The 26,931-nt window shown below is 44.5% G+C and overlaps 1 protein-coding gene across 2 annotated transcripts in view; it reads right to left on the bottom strand.

The window, feature by feature from the left end:
* The window catches only part of LOC142491930 (spermatogenesis-associated protein 7 homolog), a 231,930-nt gene that overhangs the window by 5,068 nt on the left and 199,931 nt on the right, over positions 1–26,931 (bottom strand). Inside the window, exon 11 of one of the 2 annotated variants that reach the window (XM_075594727.1) lies at positions 11,327–11,584. The exons of the other annotated variant lie outside the window; for it this stretch is intronic. Within the exon in view, the coding sequence (XP_075450842.1) occupies positions 11,564–11,584 (21 nt within the window). The 3' untranslated portion in view covers positions 11,327–11,563. Of the gene's footprint in view, positions 1–11,326; positions 11,585–26,931 lie in introns of those variants that run through there. 2 annotated transcript variants of the gene reach the window in all.

Below are 26,931 nucleotides of genomic sequence, written 5' to 3'. Positions count from 1 at the left end.
TATTCTGCGTTATCAGTGAGTGCAATAACCTTCGCTACATCATGGGAGATAACAGTATAAAGAGAGGTGACATCTAGTGTCACCCACACCATGTTGCGCTTCCATTCGAAACAGTCAAGGGTGGTTAATAAGTCACCACTGTCTCAAATGTATGAAGGTAATTGCTCCACAAGGGGCTGAAGGAAAAAATCCACGTACCGTGTGACACCATCTCCCAAAGATTCAATACTGGAGACAATTGGCCTACCCGGAGGGGAGACCAGTGTCTTATGAATCTTTGGGAGATGGTGAAACACGGCCGTGGTTGGTAAAGGTCTGTACAAGAAATTAGTGTCATTCTCATTAAGAACTCCTAACATGGAGCCCACATCCAATAAGTCTCTAAGTTCTTTCTGAAACTTCTGAGTGGGGTCGGATGGTAGCACAGCATAGGAAGTCGTATCACCAAGTTGGCGCATTGCTTCCTTGAGATAATCATCCCTATGCTGTACCACCACATGACTTATTAACCACCCTTGACTGTTTCTAATGGAAGCGCAACATGGTGTGGGTGACACTAGATGTCACATCTCTTTATACTGTTATCTCCCATGAGCATGGCTTGACAGCTGCTCGCCATTTCCTCAATCGGTCTGATTTAGCACCTGCACAAACCACTTTTCTTTTAGATGCTATTCACTTTTTACTCACGCACAATTTTTTTCTTTTCAATGGGGTTAGTTATCTCCAAACACGTGGAACAGCTATGGGCACAAGTTTTGCCCCATCATACGCCAACCTCTTTATGGGGTGGTGGGAGTCGTTCCACGTGTTTGGAGAAATGAACAAATATAGGGAGCACATTCTTTTTTTATAGGCGTTATATTGATGATCTTCTGTTCATTTGGTAGGGGGACATCACAACATTATTGGAGTTTATTTCTGCACTTAATGTTAATGAGTTTAATCTCTCTTTCACTCACTCTTACCATTTACAACACATATATTATTTAGACTTACGTTTATACATTGACACAGCACTTTCAATACAGACCACCCTTTATCGGAAACCTAATTTTCGTAATACTTTCCTACGAGTGAGCAGCTGTCATCCATATGCCATGTTCAGGGGGATACCTAAGAGCCAGTTTATAAGAGCGCGCCACAATTGCTCCAATGATGATGAATTTAAACTGAAATCTAATGATCTTTATGGTCGCTTTTTGCAGAGGGGGTATAAACGAGAGGATTTAGATAGATCCATCAAAGAGGTCTCAGGTATGGATAGAAAATCCCTGCTGAGACACACAACTATTAAAAGAACGAGATCTAATGACAGTCCTTCCTTTATTACACCTTTTAGCAGACAAGCAGAATCAATTAAAACTATCCTTAAAAAACATTGGAATATTCTATTATTAGATCCAGTGTTAAAGCCCTATGTGTCAACAGGCCCTAATGTTATATTCAAACGTGCCAAAACATTGGCCAACACATTATCGTCCAGCCTCTTCAGATCTAGAGAGATAGGGAGCCCCCACTACCTAAGGGATCATACTCTTGCACTAGCTGCAAAGTATGTGTAAGAATGAATCAAAACAAAACCTTTTCGTCTTCTGTCACAAGAATGACTTACAATGTACAGACCTTTATTAACTGTAATTCCACTTATATGTTTATTTTTTAAAATGTGGTTGTGGACGTCAGTACGTCGGAAGAACTATTAGACGCTTAAAAATTAGATTTATGGAGCATCTTAGACTCATTCGGAATAAAGATCAAAACCATCCTGTAGCAAAACATTTCTCAAATTGTCCCTATGGTAGTGAAAATCTTTTTACATTCCAAGGTATCGAACAAATCCCCCTATCACCAAGAGGTGGAGATAGAACCAAGCTACTAGATAAACGTGAAGCCTATTGGATCTTCACACTTAGAACAAGGGCACCGCTTGGTATGAACATTGATTGGGATTTAAGTCATTTTTTATGATAATAACGATAGAATATTGTTTTTTTTGAGACATTAATTATATTATTATATTTATATAGTTAAAAATGGATATTCAAAATATTAATTGTTTATATATAAGTAATATTATTATTAATATTGTTTATTATTTATTTTATTATTAATGCTCTCCCAATCACTGTTAATGCTATCTATGTTTCCAAAGAAATGTATATATACACCTTAATGAATATACTTAAATAGGTCTTTATTCATATATGTGAAGATATGCATTTAGCTATTTGTTTTTTATACAAATGATAAATAAATTATCTAGCTATTTGGTGGACATATATCTATCAACCACTTTATGCATACCCCACATATATTGATATTTTGTTCTCCTCTGAACTACAAGGTATTTACGTATGCCATGAGTGTTTACAATCTGATCATTTAATTTGGTGTTATTTCTTAGATATTATCCAGATTAATTATGATTAGCTACTATGTACCATCTAAATTACATATTATTAACATATTATATTGTAATAGGAGGTTTCCTTCCTTTCTGTATCACTCAGGGACCTGCTGTATAAGCAAGAACAGCTTTGTTTTTAAATTTGTATTGTGTTACCTTTGTTCATGTTTTTTGTTTATAATAAAGTTGGAAATGGCATACCACCTGACTTGTCCGCCCTATGGATGTGCACGTTACGTCACCGCGACTCCGTGCAGACGCTGGTTGATGACGTCACAACCGACGGGCGACTTAGGTATGTATAAAGAGGCAGTATATGTAGTATCTTGTCACCTTGATAAAGTGCTGTTGCACGAAACGCGTAGGTGCATTCGTATGGTCCTTTTATTGTCTTTTTAGCCTGCAATAAACCTGACCTCATTGCTATTTTGGAGTTGCTTGCTTTCTTCCTTCTTCTTTATTTTTTCAAGTTAGAAGTTGGATGTTCCTGGCTGTGCTCTTCATCATCTGCTGCTATCCACTGGAATCTATTACTGGATGTACTGCACGCCCCTGATGTCTGGAGTGTCCTCAGAAGTACACAGGTAAAGGGCCGCAGTGCCCTGTCATATATATGTGTATATTCCTGTGCAACTTTATTATTTGGTTCACTTATATTGGCTGGGTGTTCATTTATGTGTCATATCTGTAGTTGTCAAGTGGACACCACTAGACACATATCCCTCCCTATTGTGAGTTCATTCATTTCTTCTGGACACTCCATTGTCATTTGGATTATTATGCTTAATATATGCAACAGATGGAACTCTTTCTAATTTTGGAGCATCACTTAGTAGGTAAAATAGTCTGTCTCTGTCATTATTTGAAGCTAGCGCAACATTGCGCTACAATAAACTGCCATTAAGCCCATGCTAATGAGACGTACAATGGCAGCAAAACCATTATTAAAATGGGGAGAAAATGTATGTATGTTTATAGCGCCATTAATGTACATAGCGCTTCACAGCAGTAATACAAGTGACAATCATAGAAATAACAAATAACACATAATGGGAAGAAGTGCTTCAGACATAATAATGACACTTAGGAAAAGGTGTCGCTGCTCTGAAAAGCTCACAATCTAATTGGTAAGTAGGAAGAATGTACAGAGACAGTAGGAAGTGCGTCTGCAGGGGGCCAGATCCGATGTATGAGGTGTAAAGTATCAGCCTTTGCTTCGATAAGGAGGTGGGTGTTAAGGTGGATCTTAAAGGTGGAAAATGCAGACATTAAAAAAAAGCTTCCAGAAATGAATGCAAGTTAAAGCTACAATGTCTGTAATAGAGCAGGTATGCATTTCTTTTTTACCTGGTCCATGCTCTGTAGTTCTTTTTAGATATGGTTGGGGGGAGTCATTCACCTTTTTGCCTAACAATAGGTAAACCATTAGGCTAGGTCCCCAGAGGCCACGGCTGCGTGTGCGCCACACACAAGGCTCAACCCTCTATGGGGCAGGCCCCAGTCGGCGTGCATGCACACACAAGGCGCGATGCGTGACCGCCTTGGGCAAAAGACAAGATTTTTGGTGCACTGGCCGAGCATTGGCCACGTCACGGCGGGGGTTCACCCAATGAGGGCGAACCAGGCGTGTGACGTCACAACCCCCCCCGCCCCTACCCCCACGTCGGATCTCCTGCTCTTCACTGCAAGCACAATCGCAGACCACAGGTCGTGGCTGAAACGGGTGCACGCACCGCCAGACGCTCCGGCGCGAGTGCAGCCATGACCACTGGGGCCATAGCCTTAGTCAGCAAATGGTCACATCAATAGCAGATTCATGTAGATCTTTATGAGGTCACACTTTTACATGTACAAGAGATTTCTATGCTGAAGATGTTTCAAACTAGCACAGCGTTATACATAATTTATCACGTAACATGTGGTGCCACTGCATAATTTGAACCATTTCTTTAATATTATATTTTGTGCTTTGAACATTTTCTACTGTAGTTAGTAACACAGTTAAATAACCTTTCATGCATCTGCATCATACAGTACTTAGGTTCCCTTAGGCTGAATGCATTTTTCAGTCATTAAGAGAATGGAAACAAAAGAAAACAGCGCACAACGCCAAATAGTGAAGCAAATTCAACGATATATTATAGAATTAAAAAGGGGGTAATATATCTGCGTACATGAAAAAAGTTGGTAAAAGGCATGTAGTGTGTATCACACTGTTTACCACTCGGCGGCTGTTAGCTGTAGATTCAGGTGCTTGCTTCCCTCTGCTGATGCAGCTCATATTACCCCCTTTTTAATTCTATAATATATTGTTGAATTTGCTTCACTATTTGGCGTTGTGCGCTGTTTTCTTTTGTTTCCATTCTCTTAGTGTGTGTGACAGGTGCTGAGCCACCCCTGCGTTTACAGCTGCAGACGCCATTATCCCCAACACGGTTATGTGGCACTTATTATTTAATGTATAATTATCTCACTGTGGGAGTTGTGGTTTAATTTTTTAAAAATTTTTATCACTAAAATGATGGTATAGTCACTGCACTGTATATATATATACATTTAAACTTTATAGGTAGTTAGGTAGTAGCGCACAGTTTTGTTTTTTGTGTTTTTTGTTTTTTATTTTTCAGTCATACCTGCACACACATTATCAATCTATTTGCATATTTAAAGCTTTTAAACATTTATGCTAACTACTAATTGGGACTAATCCTCTTTACAAAAAAAATTATTATATTTGTCAAATTTAAATTTCTATTACTTTTGCACCCGGAAGTGCAGAGGACAGATATAAATAACAAAGGATGTGTGTGAAGGGCTTTCCATGAGTGTCAGGGGTAGACCGGAGCCTGATGTCAATGGAAGTCCTCGTATTGGTCCCCTATCATGACACTAGGGATTGCAGTGACTTTGGAGGGGTGATATAAGATGTTAAAGCGGCATAGCGTGGGTATAAGAGCAAAATGACACTATTTATATTTTATAATATATCAATACATCAGCATTTTCATCCTTAATAATGGTGTTGTGTAACAGTCTATACAAATTGTATCGTGTTTAAAGAGGCTGTTCCTCGTTGAATAAAATAAACTAAGGACAGTGGCATGTTTACTAGGTCTCAATATAGGCGAGTGATACTTTTTTTTAAACAAGAAATCAGACAAAGTTTGGAGTTTTTTTTTCTATAATCTGTATCTAATATCTTTGCTGAAAGACTGTCAAAGACTGTCAAAACCAGGTGTGTGTGTGTGTGTTCAGGGACTCAAAATAGACATAATGGAGCCAGGCAGGGTACAGAGAAGGCAACCAGAATAACACAAGGAATGTTTCCCTGGGAGGTTAGGGTGAAAAGTTTAGGGCCCATATTTAGTAAGCTATGTTATACCATAAAACATTGTATGGCCCATTCAAATACATTGGAATTAAAGGGCTTAATGGCAAAGCATATCTTAGTAAATCTGCGCCTAGGTCTTTTTACCCTTCAAAGAAGAAAACTAAGTGGGTTTATATGACACAAGTGGGTACAATCATGAGTGACATAAAAAAACTAAATAGGGAAATGTTATTCACAAATTCAAATGTTTTTTTAAATGTGAAAGGTCATGCCTAATTATGAATATTTAGACTGTCTACAGGTACATGCATGTCATATTTCTTCTTCCATAAAAGTGATGCTTGATCAGGACATCCTGTTCTATTTCTATTTATTCATCATGACCTTTATATGACAGCATTGTACTCTGTGTTTTATTTATTTGTAATTTACTTTATATTGAAGTTAATGATGTATAAAGCATACGTTAGTCATGGACTTTATTTTGTTAGATTACGTTTTCTATTCCCCAACCATAGCACACTTGCTACAAATGGCTACTATGTAGCCCTTTTAGAACATTGCAATAGTTTTGTCTACAAATATTGGTTATCGTCTTACTGTTACAGTATATAAAGCAGAGCCACTGCCATCTATGCACAATGTTTCATTATACAGGTTGTGCTCTGTTATCTTTTCTATTTTTACTATTAGAAGAAGCAATTTGAATGCAATTATTAACGGCATAGGTGGCATTTTCAGGCTATGCAAAGACTCCAGGACAAATGTTCCAAGAGTAGCATACACTCTGTAAATATGCGTATAGATGGGAAACCATAATATTTTACCTGTTTTTAATGATAGAAGAATTTAGAAATTATCTTTTGGAAATTGTATGATGGGCAAAAGGTCCAAACTACATTGGACCCTCCTAAAAAAAACTCTTTTCTTGAAGATTCCCATCTACCCATACTAAATAAACACACATAGAAGAGCTGAACCGCCTAATATACTCAGAGGGGGGAATATCTGTAATGGAAATTTTTAAATACTCTAAAACAGCTAGTCAAGACAGGTTTTCCAATACATATTAAAAAGTTCTTATCTAGTGCCGTACGTAACTGATCTTTTGAATGAGTTCTTAGAGCAACAATCACCTTGACTCTATTGTCTTAGCAAAAAAATGTGTTATTCATAAAAGTGGGGAAGACCCTAATGTGTGCATGTTATTTATCCATTACTACAGACATCAAATATATGCCCAAATCCTTGCAAATAGACTGAACAGCTGTATTTCACACTTAATCCTGACCAGGAAGGGCTCGTACAGCCTCAAAGAAATGCTAGGACGACTATCAATTGAACATATAGGGCTCCGATTTCAAACATCCCTGCAATGATCCTAACCATTGATGCAGAAAAGGCATTCAATAGGGTAGATTGGAACTACATGTGCCCCCTTGAAATCTTTTGGTTTCCCAGGTAAATGTTCAAGTAACCGGGTGAAAGTGAAGCCAATATTAAAAAAATAATAAAATAAAATTAGATATGCAGAGTACTCTGTAGAGGAGTGGGTGACAGCGTTCACAAATATATTCCCAGGTGAGTAAGAAGTCTTGAATATCCTGAATATATAAGCCAAATATTCTCTGAAGGCCAAGGTGAGTGGACAAAGAATACAGACCCCTTAGGACCTCTTTGCGAGTGTCTAAAGCATAACTTCAGCAGGGTAAAGTACAATGGAAAAAGAGATGTCCTCTGGCGCGTAGAATCAGCGAATAGGCACAACATGTGAAAGAAGGATGAGAAAAATAGCAGTGTGTTACTGAGCAAAAACACAGATTCTCTACAGTTACTCTCAAAAAAAGACACTAACATCTATATTGTCCGTATGTGAACTTGTTAGGCAAAAACCAGGGAGTGGAGACATACTCCTATTTCTCCCATGACGATGATTAGATTTCAATCTTAATACAAATTTGAAAAAAATGGTGCCATGGCATAATAACATTTTTTATTAAAACAAACTGGTTTAAAAAGTAAGATGCACTCACAAAAGCCTCGTTTCATTGCGCATTTCAAATATAAGGCTTTCCAGCACTCAGGTGATCTCAATCTCCCCTGCTCCCGTCATATAGATGTAGCCACAAGTATTAGATTTCTTGCCTTGTAAATTCTGGGGCAGTCGGACAGTAAATGCCTAAACATTGCCTCAACATTTCTGTGAGATTCTTAATGGTCCTTAGGATTAACACAGAGGGGATGTGGGGGGGGGGGGGGTCAAACTGAATGGAACTGCAGGGAACCCCTGCTGTGTTAATCCTAAGGGCCATTAAGAATCTCACAGAAATGTTGAGGCAATGTTTAGGCAACGTTGAGGCATTTACTGTGAGACTGCCCCAGAATTTCCCAGGTACAAGTGTTCTAATACTCGTGGCTGCATCTGTACACGTTACCGGAGTCTATGGGGTTTCTGTCAGCGGATCCCCTTATCCTCGTGGCTCGGTAGTGTCCGTTCCTCTGAACTGGAATGGTGGAGGGAAGTCCAGCCTCCTTCTCTCTCCTCCCTCGGCCTGTGCACGGTCGGGAGTGGATCGGGTAGGCAGCAGTATCCTTCTGGACGGGTTCACGCCTGTGGAATGGTGTCCGTGCTGGTGAAATGGTGTCCGTAGATTCCGGTGCCAGGAAAGCAATTTTCAATTTGGTGCTTAAAAAGAGGACCTGCAGTGGCCTGTGAGGGTCAACCCAATGCGTTTCACAGTACGCTTCCTCAGGGATCGCAGGGAAGCATTTTGGATTTTCACGTTGAGAACACGCTTTCCTATTGGTAGGAATGTTGAGTGGAATCTGAGTCATTTTTTGAAGTAATTATTGCCTCCATTCTTAATTTTTCTAATTATCCCTTATTAATTAATTAATTATGCTATTGATGTCACTCTGTTATGGCCCTTCACAAGATGGGGCTGTCTGTAGATTCTGCTGGCTTTTTGGGGGACTATACCCATTATATATGTCCTTTTTTAATCTGGCAAAGTTATTATCATGCATGGTTATTTGCATTGTTGTCTATTTATATTTATTTAGGAATAATTTTCCTTCTGTTTTTTATTTTCCCTTGGAGGGTCCCTGTACCTCCTATTTAGTATTTAAAAAAAATAATCATATTTTAATATCACATCTGACCCTAACTCCCTTTGGCTGTGCGCTGCTACCTTTTTCTACACTACTGGGCTTTACATAACTTCGATGGGTGAGACTAGAGTTTTTTGTGCCCATGGTGTGGTCATTGCTCTAGTTCAGTGGTTCATAACTACAATCCTCAAGAACCCCCAACTAGGCAGGTTTCAAGAATATTCCAGCTTCGGGACAGGCAGTTCAGCCAAAAGCACCAAGTCACTGATTGAGCCTCCTGTGCTGAAGCAGGGATATCCTTAAAATCTGACCTGTTTGGGGGTTCACGGGGATTGGAGTTTGGAACCACTGAGTTAAATTAACTTAGATACTGTCAGAACTTGGTTTCCTGCTGCTTGATATGCATTGTACAATTCATTTTGTAATAGTTGCCTTCTGAGCAACTTGTCCTCTTTTTATCCCAGAGGTAAGGTTTTCTAAATGTTTGTGCTCCTGTGATGTAAGTCCTCAGACAGTTTGCCAGGTCCAATTAGTGAAATATTCCTTGTTTATGATTGGGACAGAGATGTAGTAGGGTTATATATAGGTGTATGTGGAATGTCAACACGACTTTAGGCAAGCAGGTTTTTAATGGTTTAAGTACCACCTTATATTGATGAAAAGTAATAAATGGTTATTATTTAATTATATAATAATAATTGTTATACGTAGGTGCTTTACAGAGACATTTTGCAGACACCATCCCTGCCCCGTAGAGCTTACAATCCATGTTTTTGGTGCCTGAGGCACAGGGAGATAAAGTGACTTGCCCAAGGTCACAAGGAGCAGACACCGGGAATTGAAGCAGGTTCCCCTGCTTCAAACTCGGTGCCAGTGCCTTTACTCACTGAGCCGCTCCTATTCATCGTCTTCCTTATTAGTTCTATCTCTGAGATTTGTTCTATTTGACCTCATTAACATATCAAGGGGTATATTAAAATCTTTTTTGTGGACTTAACCTGCTTACTGCTTATAATAAACATATATCTAGATGATTGGATGCAAATTGTATTGTATTGTATTGTATGTCTTTATTTATATAGCGCCATTAATGTACATAGCGCTTCACAGCAGTAATACATGTGGTAATCCAATAAATAACAGATAATATAAATAACAGATCATGGGAATAAGTGCTTTAGACATTAAGAGGAGTCCCTGCTCCGAGGAGCTTACAGTCTAATTGGTAGGTAGGGAGAACGTACAGAGACAGTAGGAGGGAGTTCTGGTAAGTGCATCTGCAGGGGGCCAAGCTTTATGTGCCATGTGTTCAGAATAGCCACAGTGCTATTCATATGCTTCTTTAAGCAAGTGTGTCTTAAGGTGGGTCTTAAAGGTGGATAGAGAGGGTGCTAGTCGGGTACTGAGGGGAAGGGCATTCCAGAGGTGAGGGGCAGTCAATGAAAAAGGTTTAAGGCGGGAGAGGGCTTTAGATACAAAGGGGGTAGAAAGAAGACATCCTTGAGAAGAACGCAAGAGTCTGGATGGTGCATAACGAGAAATTAGGGCTGAGATGTAAGGAGGGGCAGAAGAGTGTAAAGCTTTAAAAGTGAGGAGAAGAATGGAGTGTGAGATGCGGGATTCCACGCTGAAATCTATACGTATCAGAATGTTTAGGATCAAACCTTTATCAAGTCCCAACTTGAGAAATTCCAGCAGTACGGCGATGTTACAATCTTCTTCTGTGTAATTTTTCTCTTTGCAGCATTAATGAAAGTATTCCAAATGTTCTAATATATGTCTAATGTGGACATCTTTCTTGCGTTTAACATGGCGTCTACTACTTTCTTTGAGAGACATTTTTTTTCTAAATGTATCTCTTCAGCCTCCACACAACTAATGCTAGAACGTTTGGATTTGGGTATTTTAAGCAGTCCTGTATCAATGGGAACTCCAGCAGCTTTGGAAACCTCATTCTTCTGGGCCAAAAATGGATTATCACAATATCTTGAGCTCTTTCCTTCTTCTCTTTATCACTCTTGGAATCAAGGAAATAGGTAGGAACACATATACCACATTAAAATTCCTTGGGATTGCAAAAGCATCCATCTAAATAGCTTGTGGTTGACTGTTTCTGGCACAATAACATGCTTATTTCCTGTTTCACACTGTTGCCATAAGGCTAAATTGAGCTTGGAGGAGGTAATTATTCCACCTTCTTCACCATCACTCTTTGGAAGTAGCTCTGTTTTAGAGGACGCAGGTCAGCGTGAGGATTTGCTAGTTTCCTCTATAATAGAGGCTGGGATTTTGCTAGGGCCATCTTTGGCAGCAGCAGTCTTGTCTCTGTCATCATTCTCTACTGATTCTTGGTAGTGTCAGTGAGTGTTGATGCTTCTTCCAGCTAAGTACATCTGTTGTTTGGACAGATGTGTGAGAAGGAAATGCAGCAGCATGTGCTGCAGGCAGATGCAGACCAGGGGGAGACAGGGATGCTGGAAGTGGGCCCAGTGTAATCCTGTTATGGAAGCCAATAACAGGTTTGGACACGGTGTCCCTGCCTCTAATATCTGCTCTACCACCTGCAACACTAAGCAGCACCTGTGCAGCTGTTCAGCTGAAACTTTACCTAAGGATCCATCAGCAGGTGGTGTTAATGTGGTGGAGGTTGAGGAGGCGCTGCAAAAAGGAGACTTTGGAAGGACATAAGTTGGTAGTACTTGCTCCAGCTGTCACAAGACGTAAGCAACTTCCTGAAGAAAATGTAGGGAATATAGAGAATATCAAATTTCAAATGCAAAATCAATCAAAATTATTTAAAAAATGCAGCGCCCATTTATTTTTAGCATCAAGCTAATTTGTTGCAAAAATTTGTATTGTAGCAAAACTTTTTCAGGAACCCACAAAATTCGCGAGCACATTCAAAAGGTTGGCACATCTCTATATTCTACTTTTGGGATGGGGCACAGCATGTTTTTAAAATGTATGCGATACCAAAACTAATTTAACAGCGGCATAACTCTTTCGTGAGAAGATTAGAAGAATATCTTCGAATTTCATCTAGATACGGGGACACAGTGATATTTTGTTTTCTTATTTTGTCCACCATGGCAATATGTAATTTTATAAACATTATTGTAGAGGGGGTGAGTCCAAAGGGTAAAGCTGTGCAACCCTCAATTATCTTTGATGATCTCTGCTGCCTGGGTACCACATTCCTTATTGTGCAGAGGCTTATGCTGGCTTCTCAGCAAGTTTGTCTTCTGGGTGCTTGAAAGTGATTACTGTGGCCTCTGCTCAAAGATCCATTTAATTTTAATTTGACTACCTGATCTAGAGGACCTGGTATATCTAAAGCTTGATTTGTCTTAATGTCTGCATATATTAAAACAATCTTTAAAATCTTTCTTGCAGGAAGAAGGACCTCTTCACCCCTGACACTTTAGATAATATCTCTTCCAGCTTCTTCACAAAAAGTAACTTTCCTTCAAACAGTAAGGAACAAAGCTTTCCTTTTAGGAAGGGATTTTAAGTTACCACAGTGCTCTTCCAGCTGTGACTGTCAGGATCCACCATTGCAGCTGCTCTCCTTCGGCACCAGCGCATCCCTGAAAATCTATTGCTTCCTGGCAATTCCTGCCCTCATTTCCCGAAGAGGAAGTCAACCTCTGTTTGAGATGGAATTGCTCACACCTGGCTTTGCCCTTTAAAAGACTGTTTTTCCCACCCTTCTTGCCTCTGCAAGGTAGTCTTATCCTTGTGCTCCCGGACCCTGCCTTGTTCCTTCTCCCTGTATCCTATCTGTTCCTGAGTTCCTGCTCCCCGGACCCCATCTGTTTCTGTGTTCCTGCTTCCCGGACCCGTCTGTTCCTGAGTTCCTGCTCCCCAGACCCCGTCTGTTTCTGTGTTCCTGCTCCTCGGACCCGTCTGTTTCTGTGTTCCTGCTTCCCAGACCCCGTCTGTTTCTGTGTTCCTGCTTCCCGGACCCGTCTGTTTCTGTGTTCCTGCTCCTCGGACCCGTCTGTTTCTGTGTTCCTGCTCCCCAGACCCCGTCTGTTTCTGTGTTCCTGCTCCTCGGACCCGTCTGTTTCTGTGTTCCTGCTTCCCAGACCCCGTCTGTTTCTGTGTTCCTGCTTCCCGGACCCGTCTGTTTCTGTGTTCCTGCTCCTCGGACCCGTCTGTTTCTGTGTTCCTGCTCCCCAGACCCCGTCTGTTTCTGTGTTCCTGCTCCTCGGACCCGTCTGTTTCAGTGTTCCTGCTCCCCAGACCCCGTCTGTTTCTGTGTTCCTGCTCCTCGGACCCGTCTGTTTCTGTGTTCCTGCTTCCCAGACCCCGTCTGTTTCTGTGTTCCTGCTCCTCGGACCCGTCTGTTTCTGTGTTCCTGCTTCCCGGACCCGTCTGTTTCTGTGTTCCTGCTCCCCAGACCCCGTCTGTTTCTGTGTTCCTGCTCCTCGGACCCGTCTGTTTCTGTGTTCCTGCTTCCCAGACCCCGTCTGTTTCTGTGTTCCTGCTTCCCGGACCCGTCTGTTTCTGTGTTCCTGCTCCTCGGACCCGTCTGTTTCTGTGTTCCTGCTTCCCAGACCCCGTCTGTTTCTGTGTTCCTGCTCCCCGGACCCGTCTGTTTCAGTGTTCCTGCTCCCCGTACCCAGTCTGTTTTTGTGTTCCTGCTCCTCGGACCCGTCTGTTTCTGTGTTCCTGCTCCCCGGACCCGTCTGTTTTTGTGTGCCTGCTTCCCGGACCCGTCTGTTTCTGTGTTCCTGCTCCTCGGACCCGTCTGTTTCTGTGTTCCTGCTCCTCGGACCCGTCTGTTTCTGTGTTCCTGCTCCCCGGACCCGTATGTTTCAGTGTTCCTGCTCCCCGTACCCAGTCTGTTCCTGAGTTCCTGCTCCCCGGACCCCGTCCGTTTCTGTGTTCCTGCTCCTCGGACCCGTCTGTTTCTGTGTTCCTGCTTCCCAGACCCCGTCTGTTTCTGTGTTCCTGCTCCCCGGACCCGTGCACCGCTCCCCAGCTGCGTGGCAAGTATTCTAATTGCCCACTTGTTTCCTGCAGCTCATCTCTCCCTCCGCAGAGGTCGCGCCTCTATTCCGCCCCTTGCCTCATTGAATCCTGTCTGCTATAAATGCCTTGCTCTTTCACTTCCTCATTGCGGAGCATAACCAGTGTAGCCTTGTGTTCCTGCATTCTGTTTTGCCTTGTGCCTTGCTGTTTCTCTCTAGTTGCTTTCTTGTGTACCGACCCGGCTTGACTATTGGACCCTCTCTGGATAATGACCCCGGCTTGCTCCTGACTACTCGCACCTCTCCAACCCTGACCATGGCTCTTGGACACGCTACCACTCTCCCGGCTCCAACCCCAGACCACAGCACAACGGACACTGACCATTCTCCTGGCTCCGCCCCTGGATCCCTGGACTAACCCAATCTCTCTATCCCAGACCCGGCTACGCTGACTATCCACCCTCCAGGCAGGCCTCTGCTGCGGGTGCGCAGTTTCATACTTTCCCACCTCAGTACCGGGGTCCCGCCTTGTTCGTGGTGAGCGCAAGCGTTACATAGCCACAGCGAGTGCACATCGTAGGATTCTTCTGGACCCTCTTGGGTCTTATTGTATAATTGTTAATACTTTCTACTTGCACCCTGAATTGAGTACAAAATTCTTTCTCCCACTGCCGTAATAGGTTGAGTGGTATACAGCAGGTCATCGCTTTGGTTGTATAGGCAAGAAGTGCTCAGGAGAAGGTTCCCATCCGGAATTACTGTCTCCCCAACCGAGTGAACATCCATTGCTTTTGATCCGAGACCAGAAGCACGATCCACTCTCCCTGGGACGCCGCGAGGAGAGAGTCGCCGCAGCTGGCAAAGGAAATCACGATCGAATGCTGCAGGAGTAAGACTTACAGACTTTATCAAGGTTGAATACGCTGCACGTTTGTGAGTGTGCATTTTATTATTTTTACACACTTAAAATTAATAAATTAATCGTTTAATGCACTGGCAGGGGCTGCTAGTCATCTACAGCAGGGGTGCGCAAAGTTTCTGAGCTGTGGCCCCCTATCGGCATCCCAAGTGCTCGCGCCCCTCCCTGTCCTAGGACCTGGCGTCAAATGATGACGGGGATCATGTGACATCACAAAGAGCCGGCTAAAAGCAGGTAAGAGAAGTTACAGAGGCCTCTCGCTTCCCCCGGCATTTACTTTAAATGCCTTGGGAAAGAGCATGGGGCCTCTGTAACCGCCATGTCCCCCAGTTTGCACATCCCCTGATCTACAGGGCCGTATTCGGTCATTAAGGAGGATGGACTGTGTTAAATGTATTTCCAGCCCCCTTGATGACGTAGATAATCGAATATGGTCCTATTGCATTCCCCATCAGAATGTAGACTCATATTTGGACATCTACATCATCCAGGGGGTTGGGACAGACTGGAGACTATAGGAAGAGTATATACACATTTGGGAAGCAAATACATCAGGCTCAGTGTCTCTTTTTAATACATCTCAATTATGTCCATACACTGAGTCTATTTAAGCCGAAGTGGTCGAATGTCTCCATAGACTTTAATGGGTACTTTTGGCTGAAAATTACCCGAACTGCTGCTTTGTCTGATATAGAATTACCCCTTTAGAGGAGTTCACACTGCAACAACCATTTCTTATGAAATGCAAATCAAATAATAGGGTAACATATGTGTCCACTGTAAGCTTAGTTAGGTTATAAAGCTGTATTGGTAAATTTGTGTTCATTTTATTTAATAAAGAAAGCTGTATTTCATCCGTGATACTTTACCACTAAAACAAAATGCAAAAATACATGCTTGCATCTTTGTGCATAGAAGCATATATGACTGGGAGAATGAAAGAGAATGATATACTGTATTAGTTAAAAGATGAAAGCCTTTACAAATCAGGTACATTTTTATGATTCATGGTACTCTGTCTACTTTGTATTATGCATGGACATCTTAATTACGATCCATATATATGTGAAATGTAATTAGAAACAATATTGGTTGATTAATTAAACTTTCACCACAGTTCACTTCTAAAAATAAATTCATATGAAATGCACAGGAATTCCCTGCAGGCAGAGCTAGTTGCATATTAACTGGAGTGGAGGGTTTTTCCTAAAACATCTTTAGTAAAGAATAAAATGTAAGACTGCAATATTATTAAGTACAATTATTTACGTGTGCTGTTTATCTTGACTCTGCAACGGCCTGGACCAGGAGGACTATTTCTTTTATGATGACTGTAAGAGATGTGTGCTGATGTATGCTAATGGAGATCGGTTAGGGTGAAATTAACATAAGGCTTTATTGAGCCTCTCCCTTTTAAACAATGCAGAACATACAAAAACAAAATAAACCACACCTATTCCTATTCAGGAGTCTGACCAAACTTTTACTCCAGCCCGTTTTAACTGGGTGGCTAGCTAAGCTTGTTACCACCCTTAAACATGTACTCATACAACAGTCCAACAAGAAGGTCTCTTATCTGTTGCTATAGGGGAAAGCCTCTCTACTCTCCTGGGTCAGCACCCTTGTGTGCTATGGAGTGTTTCTCTGCTCAGTCCTATTTCTCCTCTATCAGCACCCTTGTGTGCTAAGGAAAATCTCTGTCTCTGTTTCTCACATGAGGCTTTTTCTTAGAGCTCTCATTAGCCAGGCAGAGCCTGGCTAACTGTGTGGCTGCAATTAACCAGCTCCCTGCGGGATCCAGAGCTCTGAGGCAGATTTCTTTCAACAGGATAAGTCCCTGTTACAATGAAATTATAACATGTTCAACTTTTCTAACAAACGCTAATAAATATTATAGCATTTGGGATACCATACTATATAGACATAGCAAATTCATCCTCAGTGCGTCCTGCTACTGAACCATTCAATTTGCTATTCAACTGCCTTTTTACGTTTATAGATTTGTTTTACATTTTTAAAAGAAAACTTAAGATATGAATATAAAAAAAACCCAGAACAGAGTTGCCACATTGACACTTTGCTTATTTTATTTATGGAGCAGGAACACATAACTTTCCGCTCTTTATAGATGACAGGACATACAATGTAACTAAATGAACTAGGAACACAGATACATTGACTTTACATCACTGCTAAAGCAATTCAGTCTCAAATGAAAATGTTATATTAAAAGTTAACCTCCATTCATATCATATCCCTCTACTGCTGATACCAACAAGTCCCTGTCAGACACAGACACACAAGTAAATGACAAGACGTGGCAATTAGACAGCAGAGAGATGTACAACACTGAACATGACAACAGAGTTGAGTACACTTAAGTTAATTACTTAGTATGATTTAGATTCTTTAATTGCCATTTGGGCACTTTTTATATATTAACCACACAATGTTAGTACGTTACTGTACATTAAAAAATTCAAGTAAGTCTTAAAGCACCAGTTCAAACTGCAGTTTAATTTTTTCCCCCCATTTGATATGTGCATCAATACAAACTACACACTGACAAGTGATTAACTAAGTTGCCTATCGATCCGTTCTCCTGTGATCGATTCGCGAAGATTAGGCTCAAGGGTTAACTAAATCTCTGCCAGTGCAGCAGAAGAGGACCCAAGATGCAAAGTTCTGTGTGGAAGATCATGTGACCAGGCAGTCACAAGATACAATTGGTGCACTGCTAGAGAGGGCAGTGGTCAAAAAGGGAAAGAAGAGGAAGGGGAAGTGACTTTGTAAATGGTTGCTATAGAAACAAAAAGGCTTGGTACATTAGAATACATTAAAAATGTTTTGTTTTTATTAAAATGCTGCAAGTATTTTCTCACAGTACAGAACTGATTTATTAAAAAAAAACACATGTAGGATATTGCTTGAACTGCAGCTTTAAGGTGCCGGGATCATGACCACATGAGTAGAGATGGTGAACCTGTCAGAAACCGATCCGTGGATTTTCCTGAGTTTTCAGGCCAAATCCAAAGGCCAATATCCGAAGTTGGATTTCATCCACTTTAGCCCACTTGGATTGTTTAAAATCCACCTATAGGGCTCAGATTCACGGATTTTAAAGAATCCACCGTCAGATTTAATGTAAGTTCGGTCCATGGATTCAGGTTTATATCGAATCCGATGTCGGAGTCAACATAAATGCACCACTATTAATATACTCCTCCCCCTATTATAATTCCGTTTGCCGGATTCGGATTCCGTTTGCCGGATTCGGATTCCGTTTGCCGGATTTACATTCCAAATACATCGGACAGATTTTCAGTAATAGAAAAATAAAAATGAATCTGCCTTTTTGAAACAAATCCATGAAAATTTACGCTTCAATAGAACCTGTCAAATTCGCTTTGGATTTGGATGTAGGTGGAAAATTCGCCCATCTCTAGACACGCCGACTTGGTTGCTACAAGGTCCCCAGTGATGCAAATTAAAGTGGAAATCTTTCCACTTTCGTGTTGATCACGTTCACCCTTTCCAATGGAGCGTCTCCCTCCCCCCTGCACAACAATCAAAATTCATATGACTTTCCTGGAGGTCAAACAGATCCTTGTAGTCCCAGCCCTTGTGATATTGAGGGAACGTCATAAGGTGTAAGGAATCGGGGGCCACGTCCCTTGCGGCATGACCCCTCCTTACCCACTACCAGTACTGCAGCGGCTGCTGCCCTGCCCCCGTCGCTACCCATGCCGCCGCCCAGTGCATACCTTGAACTCTGCCGCCGCCATCTTGGATTCTGGCACTGGTGTTACAGACTCTCAGCTGTGCTCTACTACTTCCTGGTCTCTCAGCCACTCACGATCAGGTCCTCGACACGCCTCCGCCATGCCCCTCATCCGGATTGGTCACTGTCGCTTTACATATCCTGCTTTGCCTTCACTTCCTTGCTCTGCATAGCTCCTTGCTACCTGTGTTGCCTGGAACCTGTGTCATGCTCTCTTGTGTTTATTCCTCACAGCTACTGACCCGGCTCGTCTGTATACCCCCTCTGGCTCCTGAACTCGGCTTTCCTACTGACTACTCTAACCTCTAAGAACCTCGGACTCTGCTTCGGATTTTGACTACGGAACTTTCTATATGCTCGGACTCGGTAAGTACTTGACCATTCTTTATCTACATCCAGGCCTGGCCACGCTACTATGCCACATCCCGGACACACCCCCTCTGCTGTCGGTGCGTATACTCTACATCCCACCTCAGTACAGGGGACTGGTCTGGTCTGCGGGTTGCACAGCGTGACATAACGGCACTGAAAGGTTTAAAGTTTTTCTTAATTGGAGTGTCACCTACCTTAAGATGAAGGGGAAATGACGCAGTATAGTACAGTATCACCATTTTCAGGGGTATGACTGTGAACCAGTCCAGTTGCTTAGTGAACCCAAGTCTTTGCCTCCCAATCAGAAAACAAAACAGTGTACCAGACTTTATATATTTTTATATACAGTATGTACCAGAATTGCCTTCTAATGCGGTACAGCCGGCTGCAGCAGGGCTAGTAGAATTAATGGGGTTGCTTGTATCTTACTGGTACAAGAAAAAAACATACATGGATGCTTACCAAAAATAACGGTCTTTATAAAGAAAACCTTTTGGAAAAAGTGACTATATGGTGTTTGGTTCATAACAAGGTCAACAATAACTATATTTACATACACAAGACTCTCCCAAACCCCATGTCCCAAAGTTCTTGCTGACCAGCTAAATCTTTAAGGTTGGAACTCATAATAATTGGTTGCAGGTCTGTGCACTTACGCTGATTTGCACCCCGAGGAAAGTACAAGCATATGGGGCGTTCCCCAGACATCCAGTACAAACGTCTGCACAGGACTCTCTGATTGATGCAGATGGTTAAGGTCTCTGCACAGGAAATTGTGTGTGGGGCTTTTGCAGGGCCTCTTACCTTTTCCGGCGCTGCATTTCTTTTTCCAAAGATGCAGCGTCATGTTGGCATGACAACACGACGCCATGTGACATTGCCATGTGACAATGAGACGCCACAGGAGGATATGCAGCCAAACAAGGTAAGAAGCACTTACAGAGGTCCTGCACTCTCCCCAGGCAATCAGTTTAATTGTTGTGAGGAAGAGCGCGGGGCCTCTGTAAGACGCGGGGGTCGGTGCAGTGGCACTGATGGAACCGCTATCAAGCCGGCCCTGTCTCTGCAAGCTCTTTGTAATCTTCTGATAAACAGGAGCCAGAATCACATTAGTTCCACTGTAGTGTAGCTACTATCTCTCTTTCTCTGGATTCTCATTGCAGCTACATAAAGTACGTGTCTTTACTCCTGTCTCTCACACACCACACAAAAAATGGCCACCAGTCACACGGGAGTCTCTTTTCCTGAGCACAAACTTCTTAAAGAGGTAACTTCCTTGCAGACTTCACACTAAGGCTGAGTCCTTGGTTAGCGCGCCGTCCGGGGGTGTGTCAGGGGGCGGGCCAGTGATGTCACAGAGCTGGTTCGCCCTCGTTGAGCGAACCGCTCACGTGACCGGCCCTGCGCTCCCGTGAGTGCGCGAATTTAACATTTTACTAAGACCTACGCTTCCGCACGCTTGCGGAAGCGTGCGCAAGCCCCTGCTAAAGCCGCTCTCATTGCGGCTGCAGGGGCTCACTGGTAAGTGAGAGCGCGCCATGCCCGAGGCCTAAGGCTGAGTCCATAGAGTCCAGCCATGCAGAGGTGCGCGGAGGCTGAGGGAAAGTGGGTGCTTTCCCTGGCCTTACTACGTGCGCCGTCCGGGGGCATGTCTGGGGGCGGGCCAGTGACGTCACAGAGCTGGTTCGCCCTCATTGGGCGAACCGCTCACATGACCGGCCCTCCGCTCTTGTGAGCGCTTAAACTAAAAAAAAAGCGTGCGCGAGCCCCTGCTAAAGCCACTCTCATTGCGGCTGCAGGGGCTCACTGGCAAGCGTGAGCGCGGCTCAGCGTCTAAGCGCTGACCATGTCCGCGGCCTTAGATATAGGAGCTGCTTGCTCCCCCCGCTGTCTTCTAATGTAAAAGACCTAGGTCTGTTACACAGCTTTCAATTCACTTGCTGCTCCCTAAAGCATAAATCCAACTTTGTTTGTTCGTTGTCAAATTATACTTATATAATTTATTCTGAAGACAAAGTTACCTCTGAAAGTAATTCCAGAAACTTTGTAGAGAAAATGACATTATATAAGAATTCTCAAGCAAAGCAGAAGAATACTGGTATATATTAGAATCTAATTTGCTTTTGAATAAGCGTACATTCTCCAAAAAGTGGCTGCCACTTACACATACTGACTTATCTTTGGTAGATTTCAGGAAATGAAATATCTTTTAACTACTATATACTGTATGGTGCTAACTGAACTCCTCATTTACTAGTTTATGGCGGGCAGGGCCGGTGCAAGAGTAATCGGCGCCCAAGGAGAACCTTCAGCCTTGTGCCCCCCCCTCCCCCTCCTCCTCCTCCTCCCCTCCTTCAATTAACTTTTGGATTTTTTTTTCTATCTAACTGACAAATTACAATGTTATACCCAATAGATTTTTTTTTAACATTCATACACACTCCCCCTCTCTCCCTCATACACACTGCCCCACTAGCCCTCATACACTCCCCCCTCTCTCCCTCATATACAGTACACTCCCTCTCTCCCTCATACACACACCTCCCTCTCTCCCTCATACACACTCCTCCCATATACACACTCCTCCCTCATATACACTCCCTCTCCCTCATATACACCTCCCCACTTTCCCTCATACACACTTCCCCCTCTCTCCCTCATATACACTCACTCTCTGCCTCATACACACTGCCCCACTATCCCTCACACCCCCCCTCTCTCCCTCATATACACTCCCTCTCTCCCTCATACACACTGCCCCATGATCCCTCATACACCCTCCCCCCTCTCTCCCTCATATACACCCCCTCTCTCTCATACACATTCCTCCCTCTCTCCCTCATATACACTCCCTCTCTCCCTCATACACACTGCCCCACTAGCCCTCATACACACTCTTCCCCTCTCTCCCTCATACACATTCCTCCCTCTCTCCTTCATACACACTCCTCCCCTCTCTCCCTCATACACACTCCTCCCCTCTCTCCCTCATACACACTCCTCCCCTCTCTCCCTCATACATCATATGCATCATCCAGCAGCAGCCAATCAAGAAGCTCAACTGCCCAGTCCCCTAGCATCTGCCCTGCTTTCTCCCTGATCTGAGAAATACGGTGGCCCTGGTTAGGAAACACTGCACTAGGCAAACTAGGTGGCAAAATGCGGCAAACTAGGTTACCTATATGGGTTAAACCAGCACTGATTGTGGGAATCTTTTCTTCACATATTATTTATTCCCATATTACAGAAGTAGTAAGCAGAATAAGAAACAGAGAAAGACTAACGTCATTTATACGTATGATGCGGAGGCAAATTGATTCAGATGAAAAAAGACACATTGAATGTTCCTTATGTATGACGCTGTGCTGCTGAGAGGACGTGGCCGGTTGGGAGGGACGCAGCAGTAGCGTTGCCAGGTGTCCAGTATTAAATCGAACTGTTCTGCATTTGGAGACTGCCCAGTAAAAAAATGAAAGGTACAGTAATACTGGACATGTGTCCGGTATTACCTCTCCGGATATAGTGACCTGACTGGCTTAGGGGCCCAGGATTTCCCAGTTCAGGGCTGTTGCTAGGGGGCTGGATTGCTTCCTCCATCCTGATTGGCTGCATTACCCATCAGCAACCAATCAGGAGCTGGTGTTAGGAGCCTGGGGAGGGGGGGGGGCAAGGAGAGGAGGAAACAGCATGGAAAGGTGAGAGGTGTGTGCGTCTCAAGTGCGTCACACCTTTCACCATTGTCTGCATTATTTTTGGAGAAGCCACCTGGTAACGCGGCACAGCAGCCCTACAGAATAAAGAGGAACGCTGTATGAGCCCTCGCTAACGACCTCAATACACCTCCCCCACAAGCTTTAAGATACTAATACAACTGCAACTATTTAAGAAGAGTATTTTGTATTTTTCTGGTCCTATGCTGCATACATATGTCATGATAATATCTCTTGAAATGAAGTATCTGAATCAACCTGACACTTCAGAGGTTAATGTCTTAAAATACATTGTGTTTTATGGCAGGACGAACTGCTGTCCATGCTTAATTTTATGTGGTGATCTTTTGGGAAAAGATCCGATCAATGTTATACGATAATGTAAGTTAGATTGTTTTGCTTGATCCTTTTATTTTAAGAAACTTTCTGCATTTTTACCATTTCCCATTAGGCCTAATAGGCTTGGGCCTAGGGCGGCAAAATTCCAATTTTTTTCCCATATATAGGAGGCCCGCTCTCTTCCTCAGTGATTGCCGAGGGAGAGCGTGGGGCCTCTGTAAAGTTCTTACATTCTCCTTCGTGCCGCCCTCCTCCTTCAGTGTCAAATGATGCTGCAACGTCACATCGTGACGCGTTGCCACTGCAATGTGGCGTCATGTTGCCATGACAATGAGACGCTATGTGATGTCACACAGCGTCATTAGACACTGAAGAAAGTGGAGGGGGCTTGAAGGAGGGCTTCGGCACCAGGCAAGTGCCTAAGGCTTGGTCCCCACTGGCTGCTGTAGCGCCTGCTATGGCTAGGGTGACCAGATTTTGAAAATGAAAAACCGGGACACACAAAAAAATTATTAATACAATACATAACATTACGGAAAATGAAAATTATAATGATATTTATCTAATAGTGTCACCATTGATGCTGTATTATTCATTCTACCTCTTCCCATTCTCTTTCTACCTTCTCCCCCATCAGGGCTGCCAACCAAAATCATGCCCCCCCCAAAAAAAAATGTAATCGCCCAACCAAAAAATCTACTCGCCCCTCAGTCCTGCACCTTAAAGAAATGTAATAAATTCCTAGATAGAACAAATAACAGGATTCGTTTTGTACATAACATTTTTATTGTATTACACTTATACTGTACTACAATGTGTGTGTGTGTGTGTGTGTGTGTGTGTGTGTTGACCTCACTAAATCGAAATGCCTTAACCAGTGTCAGGATCCCCCCTCTTCACAATATAAAGCAGCAATCCCTCCTGGAATCTTACCTGATCCGCAGTCCCTCAAGGTACTATACTGGAGGGGAGGTGTTCCCTACTGTCTTCCGAGTTCTCCCGTGTGAAACTTGAGAGTCAGATCTGGAAGAAAGCAGTATAGGTTATTTCGGTGTAGGTATACGGCAGTTAAGATAAGATAAAACAGAGAGAGAGAGAGTGGGTGAGGGTGACAGAGAGAGAGTGGGTGAGGGTGACAGAGAGAGCGGGAGAGGGAGATAGTGGGGGAGAGAGAGAGAGTGGGGGAGAGAGAGAGTGGGGGAGAGAGAGAGAGAGAGAGAGAGAGTGGGGGAGAGAGAGAGAGAGAGTGGGGGAGAGAGAGAGAGAGAGAGTGTGGGGGAGAGAGAGAGTGGGGGAAAGAGAGAGAGAGAGTGGGGGAGAGAGAGTGGGGGAGAGAGAGAGAGTGGGGGAGAGAGAGAGAGAGTGGGAGAGAGAGAGAGTGGGAGAGAGAGAGAGTAGAGAGAGAGAAAGTGGGAGAGAGAGAGAGAGAGTGGGGGAGAGAGAGAGAGAGTGGGGGAGAGAGAGAGTGGGGGAGAGAGAGAGAGAGTGGGGGAGAGAGAGAGAGAGTGGGAGAGAGTGGGGGAGAGAGAGAGAGAGAGTGGGGGAGAGAGAGAGTGGGGGAGAGAGAGAGAGAGTGGGAGAGAGAGAGAGAGTGGAGAGAGAGAAAGTGGGAGAGAGAGAGAGAGAAAGTGGGAGAGAGAGAGAGAAAGTGGGAGAGAGAGAGAGAGAGAGAGAAAGTGGGAGAGAGAGTGGGAGAGAGTGGGAGAGGGAGAGAGAGAAGGAGAGAGATACACACACACACACAGCCACTGATACACACACACAGCCACGGATACACACACACACACACACACACACACACACACACACACACACACACACACACACACACACACACACACACACACACACACACACACACACACACACACACACACAGCCACTGATACACACACACACAGCCACTGATACACACACACACACACACACACACACACACACACACACACACACACACACACACACACACACACACACAGCCACTGATACACACACACACACACTGATACACACACACACAGCCACTGATACACACACACAGCCACTGACACACACACAGCCACTGACACACACACAGCCACTGATACACACACACAGCCACTGATACACACACACAGCCACTGATACACACGCAGCCACTGATACACACACACACACACACACACACACAGCTACCTATACACACACACACACACAGCCACTAATACACACACAGCCACTGATACACACAGACACACACAGACACACACACACAGCCACTGATACACACACACACAGCCACTGATACACACACACACACACACACATACACACACACACACACACACACACACACACACACACACACACACACACACACACACACACACACACACACACACACAGCCACTGATACACACAGACACACACACACACACACACACACACACACACTGATACACACACACACAGCCACTGATACACACACACAGCCACTGACACACACACAGCCACTGACACACACACAGCCACTGATACACACACACAGCCACTGATACACACACAGCCACTGATACACACGCAGCCACTGATACACACACACACACACAGCTACCTATACACACACACACACACAGCCACTAATACACACACAGCCACTGATACACACAGACACACACAGACACACAGCCACTGATACACACACACACAGCCACTGATACACACACACACACACCCACACACACACACACAGCCACTGATACACACACACACACACACACACTGATACACACACACACAGCCACTGATACACACACACAGCCACCGATACTCACACAGCCACTGATACACACACAGCCACTGATACACACACAGCCACTGATACACACACAGCCACTGATACACACACAGCCACTGATACACACACACACACACACACACACACACACACACACACACACACACACACACACACACACACACACACACACACACACACACACACACACACTCTTTCCCCAATACAAACACACACTCTCCCCAATACACACACACAAAGTGGAGTACAGTCAGAGTCAGCGACGGATGTGAGTGACTGAAGGGTGGGGCGGGGGAGAGAGGAAAGGCTGATGATCCGAGCAGGCGGCTCCCCAAAGGGAGCGCCAGGGGGCGGGGGGGCAAAGGGAGCGCCAGGGAGGCAAAGGGTGAGCCAGGGGGGCAATGGGGGGCAAAGGAGCACCAGGGGGGCAAAGGGAGCACCAGGGGGGCAAGGAGCGCCAGGGGGGAAGGAGGGCAAAGGGAGAGCCAGGGGGGCAAAGGGAGCGCCAGGGGGGCAAAGGGAGGGCCAGGGGGCAAGGGGAGCACCAGGGGGGGCAAAGGGAGGGCCAGTGGGGGGGCAAAGGGAGCACCAGGGGGGGGCAAAGGGAGCGCCAGGGGGGGCAAAGGGAGCGCCAGGGGGAGGGGGCAAAGGGAGTGCCAGAAGCACCAGGGGGACAAGGCGAGTGCCAGGGGGTAAGGTGAGCGCATGGGGGGCAAAGAGAGAGCATGGGGGGCAAAGGGAGCACCAGGGGGGCAAAGGGAGAGCCAAGGGGGCAAAGGGAGCTACAGGGGGGGGCAAAGGGAGCACCAGGGGGGTGCCAGGGGGGCAAAGGGAACACCAGTGGGGCAAAGGGAGAGCCAGGGGGGGCAAAGGGAGTTCCAGGGGGGCACCAGGGGGGGGCAGGGAGCACCAGGGGGGGCAAAGAGAGCGCCAGGGGGGCAAGGAGGGCAAAGGGAACACCAGGGGGGCAAATGGAACACCAGGGGAGCAAATGGAGAGCCATGGGGGCAAATGGAGAGCCAGGGAGGCAAAGGGAGTGCCAAGGGGGCAAAGGGAGCGCCAGGGGGACAAAGGGAACACCAGGGGGGCAAAGGGAGCACGAGGGGGGCAAGGAGGGCAAAGAACACCAGGGGGGCAAAGGGAACACCAGGGGGGCAAAGGGAGAGCCAGGGGGGCAAAGGGAGT

The sequence above is a fragment of the Ascaphus truei genome, chromosome 4 (assembly GCF_040206685.1).
Source record: "Ascaphus truei isolate aAscTru1 chromosome 4, aAscTru1.hap1, whole genome shotgun sequence".
NCBI lineage: Eukaryota > Metazoa > Chordata > Amphibia > Anura > Ascaphidae > Ascaphus > Ascaphus truei.
This window is presented reverse-complemented; position numbering and strand designations above follow the sequence as displayed.